Source organism: Opisthorchis viverrini, assembly GCF_000715545.1.
Source record: "Opisthorchis viverrini unplaced genomic scaffold opera_v5_87, whole genome shotgun sequence".
NCBI lineage: Eukaryota > Metazoa > Platyhelminthes > Trematoda > Opisthorchiida > Opisthorchiidae > Opisthorchis > Opisthorchis viverrini.
In genome coordinates, this window is record NW_008751747.1 from 1131178 (window position 1) to 1140059 (window position 8882).

The following is an 8882-nucleotide window of genomic DNA, read 5'->3' on the forward strand; positions in this document are numbered from 1 at the left end:
CGGCCCCAAATCCGTGGACTACGAAACGCGTCTCGCGATGCTTGACCACTTTCCTCTGGAGTACCGTCGCCTCCGAGAGGACCTAATTCTTACTTACGCCCTGTTTGAACAAAGCTTGCAAACAGATATTTTACCGTTGAACCAGCGGACATACAGCGGGGACATAGTAATAAAATTTTCAAGCTCAGTGCATACACATTCATTAGACAAAACTTTTTCTCATTCCGGGTAGTAGGTATCTGGGATGTCCTTCCTCCGACGGTTGTTCACGCCCCTTCTAGAACCCAGTTTAAAGCAGTATTAGACACTTATTTATGCGAATCCTCGCGCCGGCGAGCATACTGCCACGCGCTGAGGACATAAAAAGTGGCGCTTCATCCTTTTTTCACTTGTGCCTTTCAGGTGAACGACAGCCACTGACCGACAAGAACAAAAGCCATCCGGGAAACACGGGCAATAGTCTCGATCCTGTATCAGTCCGTGAATCCGTGACCGTTTGTCTTTTTCTCTAGAACGTTGGTCACAAGCTAGAAAAACGAAGCATGTTCCCTCCGTGAAGCGATCTGCAAATGGGACATTATCTTCTCGGGGGACATTTTCAACCGATCACGGATCAACGTTTGTTCGCTTTTATGTACATGACCCAAAAGAAGAGTAAAATTACAAGATTCAGCGGCCAAAAATCGAGTGCGAAGAATACGACTACAATGTCTTCTATAGATAGCAATCGTGCAGCTGCAATACCCTTTTGGATGCTAGCCGCCATGTTACCCGAATAAAGTACGAGGATTTTGATACTGCCACGCAGGCCCACCACAGACAGGGGAAGTCGAAAAAACATCTGAAAGGTGTAAACTGTTGCTACAAGATTTGGCGCGATCAAACCCAAACTTCATGCTTTCAGTTGAGACAACTGACGTGGAAGGTATATTTTCTTATCTGAACTGATGCACAATTTACGGTGGAGTGCCTGGAAAGAGGTCGTTTCTGAAATCGACAAGGTCGCGACAGCTTTCGCCAACATCCGATACCTTTGGCGTCGACGTGACTTGAGGCTGTCTGAAAAGAATAGATTTTTGCACTGCATCGGTGCAATCCATAATGCTTTTGTGGTATGCATGCTGTGGAAGCACCAAGGGACAGTGATTCTCCGAAGGCAGGATTTCCCGAAAATCACTGTGGATGGAAAGCAGAAAAAACGCTCACGAAAAAAGCCCAGTAAGCAAGGTTGTACATCACGAATACTTACACATGAATCAATCAAACTGACAGACGGAGATGTAGTCTCCACACTCAGAGGATTTACGAAAGATGTCAGTGTTTGACGACAGGTCATGTCTTGCTGAGAGGTCGTGCGACTCTGTATCGGTCCTTGGCTTCCTGCTTCGCACACCATGATATATTGGGAAGCACGGTAGCTGTAGGCAGCCATTCATGGAGGCAAATGAGAATTACTACAACTACCCCACAAGGAATCTTCGTGAGGGGGCGAGAAGCGTCCAGCTTACGACGCTCGAGCCAGATTGGTGTGCATTCTGACCAATCAGTGCATGTCTTCGTTTGGTCCGTAGCCTTCACCTGACACACTCGTGAAAGTATGTTCGGTTTTTAGGGACGACTGGCCTCTGCACAGTTGTTGTCTCCGAAGTATTGATGGGGTTCAGTGGAAACATTGGATTAGCAATACTGAAGTACTCCAGAAAGTCTTTGGGAAAAGGAACTCTTCGGCGGTAGAGGAATTACTCGGGATTCATAGTTTACACTGATTAGGACATTTGATCCTCATGGCAGTTGGTCGTCTTCCTCGCGGAGCTTTTTCGCCCAGCTCTGTGCTGAGTGGAAGAAACCGATAGATGGGCATTGTATGACCTGACAACGAAGTACGAGAACACTAACGAGTAAACTTAGTTGGGTCGACAACTGCCACCCGCCTGGATGGAGGCCCAGGGACTCAACTCATTGGCGGTTAACGACGCTGGCAGAAGTGGCTCAATCGCGCGACCAGTGACACTCGTGAGCCAAAGCTATCATCTTCGATACGTGGTTATCCAATTCCCTAGCTAGATGAACATGCCATCACTTAGACGGCTTGGCTTTATCTCCTTCACTTTCCCGCTTGACGGTGATCGAAACGGTAGCAGTTGAAAGTAATGCCCTTATTGTACATGGTTTGTAGCTGATAAATTCAACTAAATTTCGGTTGGCATTGAATTGTTTTTCCGTGGGAAGTAGTTTGGGCCAATGGTGGATCGAATGTGACCACCGATTTCCAATAGGGTTGTTGATCTTTGTGGTCTATTTCTCCGAATGGGTTATTTTGTAGGGCGTATAACAGTTAGTTTATGGCATTCAGCTCTGCAGCGGCTGCTGTTTCTGGGTGCTAGATGCAATCGACCATGCCTCAGTGCTGTGGGTTTGTTTTAAACATGAAAGTTGGTAGATTATATATGGGCTTTCCTATAGGAACAGTATCAAGGAGCCTCTGTAACTGGGACACTTGTGTTTGGCTTTTGCTGGGTTCCGTCAGTGACGTCTATGCCACCTGACCATTGACTAAAAACTGTATTGAAGTATATCAATGCAGCCGTGGTGATTCAATGAGGTAGCTTCTGCACCCCTCATCTTGATCAGTCTTGAACATTAATTTTTGAGCTGTAGTCTGGTAGGTGGGGTTCAAAGAATTCATGCTGGGGCGTACCCACCCAATTTTGCCTCCTTAGCTTATAGGATGTGTTCAGTTGCATGCACGGCGTTTTTTGCTTGGGATTTCTTTGTAAAACCTTGTTTCACTCAGAGGTTTTACGCGCAATCAACCCTTATCTTAAAAATTGACTGATTCATGAAATGAATTCTTTAAAATCACCACGTTCATAGATATCGCCTTAATAGAATTCTATTTTGTTAGGAGCGTTGGTGTGGAAGTCCTTATGAAGTCGGTCGGTTGTTCCGGGCAGAAAAGTATCTTTATTTCCAAGGAGGAAGCACGCCAATCGACTGTATGCCGTTGTGTAACTGAAACCTACATGTTTGGTCAATTCGGTTTGTTTCAGGTGGCAACGAGTCTAGGAATTTGCTTGTATCCGGTGTGTTTTGTGAAGAGATTGCCATTTAATAAGCACTCAGCTGATCATGCAGTTCACAGTCTTGTTGCGATTAACAGCAGTCTAGGATGGAATAAGATGTTCACCTATAACTAATAATCGTCCAACTATAACACCCTTGCGGTATCTAGCTGTCATGTCATCTGAAGGAAGCATGGGGGCCGGGATACTGCAAGGTTGCCGAAGCCTAGACAGGAACGATCGAGTTGCTGAGGTTGGATTGGAATCACGGATCTTAACCACTAAGACATATGGAGCTCAGTTTATGTTTATCATGATTCAATTAATTTCACTACGAGTTCTGATGAATTTTTTGTGTGATTTTTTCGTTGTAGCTAAACAGGAACGAAGTGTAACTGTTTTGACGCACCAACGAACCAACTTATTGCGTCAAATGTGATGCCAAATTCTGACTGCATCCTACACCTAGTCACTGTTGGCTTCCATCATAGGCATGGTGCCGTCGTAAGTTCCAGTGGCCGTGTTAATAACCACACCAGGTTGAACTTGCTTATCCACCATTGGCCCGTGGATCCGATGATCACCTGACAGAGGGGCCACCGCATTCCTTGCCTGATAAATGGAGGCATTTAGCTTCTTTGGCCCTTCCAGATGGGGCACACAATTACCTGAAAGGTATATCACGAAAATTTACCCTGGCCAATTTCCACAGATGCTGTCTACTTTACCCTACCTTCATTGGAAAAGGAGGAAATAGTCGTATTTGGCGTTGCCTCGTATCGTCAAATGGACTCGCATGTGGGTGAGAAGACTTCTGTTTCTTTTTTTCGCGTCACCATCCTATCTTTTTCATCGACTCATACGCATCACGGACTAGGACTCAATCAAGCAATTAAGTAGAGTTTACACTCAGGTCCATCTTTTATAATTTCGCATAAGAATTGTATGGTTCGGGTCTCGCCAAAGTTAGCATCACCGTCGCTAACATGACAGCATGGGGAGAATTAGCAAATTTGGGATGAGTTTAGGTCGAACGATACTGTCGTCGCAGTTCTTAGTGTCTAATACACCTTAAGCTTTCCGTTTTATGACCCTAATGCGATTGGATGATAACCCCCCTCCGGCAGTCTCGTTGGGCTGGTTACCTCACTACTGCTCGTTTTGATTTCCATGTACTGTTATAAGCAATGCCTAAATATCTTTTCCATCATCCTCAATGAATATGGTGCTCTCTCTTGTACCAAAAGCTGTTCACTATCTGGCTTACAAAACCCGATGCCTCACTGTTGAACGCCTGTTGAACGTCATCGAGCAGTAAGGCCATTATCAGAAATTTTAAGGTGATCCGATTGAGGTCACCGCCTCTATCAGTGCGCAACTGTCCCCTCACCGTTTCCCCTGTCTTTGGTGAAGAGTATGGCAGCCCGTACTGGTACCACGTTGGTTAGTATCATCGAGTGCACAACATCAGTGTTCAGCACTGATGCCTCGCTGCCGTAACACCATGATTTACTTGAAAGTTCTATCGTGAAGAAAGGAATAAAAGTGGACGGGGATGAAACTTCGTTGACCCAATCGCAATAGTCTTGAAACGCCTACACGTTCAGACGCTCATTGAGGTGATTGGGAAAGATACTGACAACAAGAACATGTCATGCAACGCCTCCACCCAGGAGCATTGAGGATCGCGCGGTTCACATCCTGGAAGGCGAGTAGCATCGACAGTTCTGAAACGTTTCCCTGTCTCTTTCATACCCCTGTGCCCATCCACCATCCTCGAAGAACTACCATAGCTCAACAACATCAATCTGAGCTAGTTCAACAACTCTCCGCAGTAAACCAATACTGTACTGGCGGTGCGCATGTGGATGAAACGTTGCACAATGTGAATAGAGCTATGTTAGCGGCGTTCAGTGCTGTCTGTCCGACTTCTCCGATTCGACCACTGGATTTCGTCGGGATCGCTATCCATGATTGATGCCAGGAGATCCATACCAGCAGGCAACAAGCGCGCGCAAATCTCTCAAACGCCAAATCGTGAAGAGTGTAAGGAAGGACCGAAAATTCTGGTGGACATCGAAAGCTCGGTAGATGGAGAAGGGTTTTGCTATCGGAAACAGCCGTGCCCTATGCTAACTGATACGATCGATTGGGCCCAGGAGAGCTGCGGTCAGTGAAGCGACGAGTGAAAAAGGTGGCTCATTAATTCACTCGCAAATACGTCGACTGGAAAGATGGGCCGAACATTTCGAAGAACAGTTTAGCTGGCTTCCTTCAACCCAACCTGTGGAGACAGTGCATACCGCGAACGGAATGTAAACCTTAATCGCTCGTCGGAAGGAGAAATAAAAAATGAAATTTCCTTACTGAAACCTGAAAAGGCACCAGTACCGGACGGTCTGTATCTAGTTCTCTTTAAAGACTGCGGGAAATCCCTGGTGACTCATCTGACGAAGCTTTTTGGTGCTATTGGGAACAAAGAGAAAGTGCCTACAGAATGGGGCGTGTCGACAGCTGTTCTTATCTTCAAATGGGGTACGCGGACGCTGTGTGGAATCCACCGTGATATCACCTTAGTAGTTGTGACGTCGAACGTCCTCTCTGGTCTTATCCTTCGAAGGTTGGCTGAACACAGAGAGGTAGATCCGCCGAAACCAATCTCGGTTCCGTGCTGCAATTGTATACATCGGTCAAATCATCACCCTGCGACGGATTCTGGAACAACGACACTGTTTCTAACAACCAAGGATGTTTGTGTTCCCTATTTGAGAGCTGCCTTTGACCCTGTAGACCGTCAGGCACAATGGAAGCGTCAATGGAGCAAAGGTGTCGCTTCAGAATTATTGACCTCTCTTAAGGCGCTGTACGCCAACTCCCGCGGCCACGTAAAGGTCTACGGGAACCTCACTTCTGAGTTCACCACATCAAGTGGTGTCAGATAGGGCTGTCCTTTCCACCTTTCCTCTTCAACTTTGTCATTGCTACGAGCATGGAAGATTCACTATCAACCTCTAATGACTGTGGGGTCGAAGTGCTTCCGGGACGTCCAATCACAGATATTGAGTACGCAGATGACATAGCTTTTCTAGAATCTGATGCCGTGGTAATGCAAGCAATACTAAATATTCTAAATAACTCTACCTCAAGGTTTGGTGTGTGCTTCACACCTGCAAGTTTTAAAGTGCTACTGCAAGACTGGGTAGGCTAGAGGGGGGCAGCGTTTAGCTGTAGCACCCTTTCGGTGCCTAGCTGCCATGCCACCCGAAGGAAGCATGAATGTTGGGATACTGTCATGTTGCCCAAACCTAGACAGGGGAAGTCGAGAGGCGGAGGTCGGATTCGAACCACGGACCTTCCGGTCAGTAAATTCGCGCTCTTTTCACTTGGGCCATCTCGCCCCCGGTAGGCTAGAACCCTAGTCTCATGCTTGCGGATGAGCCCCTTTAGGTAGTAACAAGTTTTTCCACTTGGGTAGCTGCATCAGTCCCGGTGGTCTCGCGAAAGATGATATTTCCATGCGGACTGGGATGACCAGAGCAGCTCTTGTGGACGTGTCACCTGCGGTGCAGGCGCGACATCAGTTTATCCGTCTAGGGTCGAGTTCACAGTGCTGATGTGGGATCCATATTGCTATACGGGTCACAGACGTGACTACTACACGCCGGGGACATCAAAAGACTTTCGGTGTTGGGTTGGCCACCTCATTTCTTGTGTCACTCGCATTTGGTTACGGAAATCAGCACTCTCTTCTGCAAGCGATGGTTCGGCATACACAGTACATGGCCTAACCAACACAACTTCTGTTCCGGACACATTCTTCAATGAAAGTCCCTCTTGCACGACTGAACGCTCGCTTTTCAATTGCCTCATTACAGGTTTGCTGACACCAACCCACACGAGCTGTGATTCTGATACAACGGTTGTCAGCGACATGAAGACGTTTTGATTCCTCTGAATGAACTGGCCAAGTCCCACAGCCAACCGTCACGAAGAGACTGGACCTTACCGTTGTGTGGCGGTTTGTGTACCTCGGAGACACACTGAGCTATACTAGGGGGTGTCCGCGCGACACTCGCAGAGTCTCTCATACCAGGTTGGTCAATGGTTAGAGGTCTGACGAACAGTCTCCTGGCCCTCCAGGTTGGGGGTTGGAACATGTATGACGACTTGTCCCTTAAACGTTCCAGTGCTCTGGTAGTTTCGCGCCAACCACAGCTGTCTTGCTGTCAAGCTTTTGTGAAAAAAGCATTGTCTGAAGGCTGTACCCGTCTTCTTGACTAGGTTTGGGCACCCTGACAATAGCTTAGCCTAAATGCAAACATGAGTTGTACGAATGCTAATAATTTCGTGCCTTGTCAGCCGTCAATTGGTACAATCAAACGGGTTGACCTACTTTCTGCATACGACTGGACGCTAAACGGAAACAGGCTACTGCTCACAACTTTCATCCCTTTACGGTTGTACCGTTTAAATCCTTGTCCCACTTACTGAGCAAGATGTTAGTCGCAAGCCCATCAGTCTTGCATCTAAAGTGGAGGCCAATAACTTACCGCCGCTCACCTCTGCTGCTTCGCAGATCTCGTTCTCCTGTCTTTATCATGGCTTTTAACGTGCGAACTCTGAAGCAAGTCGGCCAACAGGATGCTTTGGCACACACTCTTGACACTTTGTCGATTAGCGTTTGTTCCTTTTCCGAAACTCCATTCAACCATCCACAGTAATCGAGGTTACGACACCTTTATTATCCAGACACTGCCGTATACGACCCTCAGACGACTCAGCACCAGTTCTGCACCCAACAACGCATTGACGATATCAGCTTGGTTGGTGACGAAAGGCTTGCATTCTAACTGGCAACTTCAGTGAAGAGATCAATGGTCACCCGATTGACCACCAGTGAAAGCATTCGAGCTATAAATATTCCAGCACATTTCCAGTGTCTCTTTTAGTCTTGTTTCTTATAGGTTATTGTTTGCTTGTAGAGTGAATCGACTTCATTTCGGAGACCACGAAATTTGTCCACGCGATTTTTATAGAGTGGCATAAATCGCTTGACAACGTGGTGCGCACCATTAAATTAGCGCCGAATCCAAATAGACCACACCGCCGTCAGTTATCGGTGGCGAGGGTCGATCACCGCCTGCCGCTTCTTCTGGAACACCAGCGTGGACTCCGACCATGCACTTGTACGCTGCTGCTTTTCATTGCGCTTTTCAGGTGTACGCGAATCGCGCACACCTCGCTTAGCCATTGAGAAGCTAGTTGACCCACAAACCAAACGAAACTATCAGAAACAGCTCCTCGAATGCCTGCCGGACGGTACGGTGTCGGATATAAACGGCCACTGGGAAAAAATATCCAACGCGTTACTCAAAGCAGGAGCGTCTGCTTGCGGTACAACCCAGCCAACCTCATCCAAGCATTCAATCTCTGATAGAACCGTGTCTTTTCTGGAGGCCCGGCGACAGATCCCACCTGGTCGCCACCACAACTCCACCCGGCGCATCATCCGACACCAGGTGAAACTGAGTGTCCGCGCAGACCGAGAAGCTTGGTGGACCCGAAAGGTCGAAGAAATGGAAGATGCGAAGAATGCTGGAAACGTGCGCAAATTGTTCCACTTGATTCGTTCGACTGGTCCTCGGAAACTTGTTGTCAGTGAAGCAATCAGGGACGAAAATGGCTCCCTGAAATGCAGTAAAGCAGAACGTTTGTATCGCTGGGCACAGTACTTCGAACAACAATTCAGCTGGCCACCTGCTAACCCCAATCCAGAAACCCGGCCTTCAACAGAAAGGTGGACCGTAAATATGGAGCCGC

The 8882-nt window shown here is 47.5% G+C and overlaps 2 protein-coding genes across 2 annotated transcripts in view; one reads left to right on the plus strand and one right to left on the minus strand.

The window, feature by feature from the left end:
- Nucleotides 1-925: 925 nt before the first annotated feature.
- The window catches only part of T265_05067 (hypothetical protein), a gene marked incomplete at both ends in the record, with an annotated part of 36332 nt that continues 28375 nt past the window's right edge, over nucleotides 926-8882 (plus strand). The window contains 4 exons of the mRNA XM_009169978.1: nucleotides 926-1218; nucleotides 3445-3566; nucleotides 3602-3860; nucleotides 8280-8866. Of these exons, the coding sequence (XP_009168242.1) occupies nucleotides 948-1218; nucleotides 3445-3566; nucleotides 3602-3860; nucleotides 8280-8866 (1239 nt within the window). The remainder of the gene's footprint in view (nucleotides 1219-3444; nucleotides 3567-3601; nucleotides 3861-8279; nucleotides 8867-8882) is intronic.
- The window catches only part of T265_05068 (hypothetical protein), a gene marked incomplete at both ends in the record, with an annotated part of 58609 nt that continues 58076 nt past the window's right edge, over nucleotides 8350-8882 (minus strand). Inside the window, one exon of the mRNA XM_009169979.1 lies at nucleotides 8350-8749. Within this exon, the coding sequence (XP_009168243.1) occupies nucleotides 8350-8749 (400 nt within the window). The remainder of the gene's footprint in view (nucleotides 8750-8882) is intronic.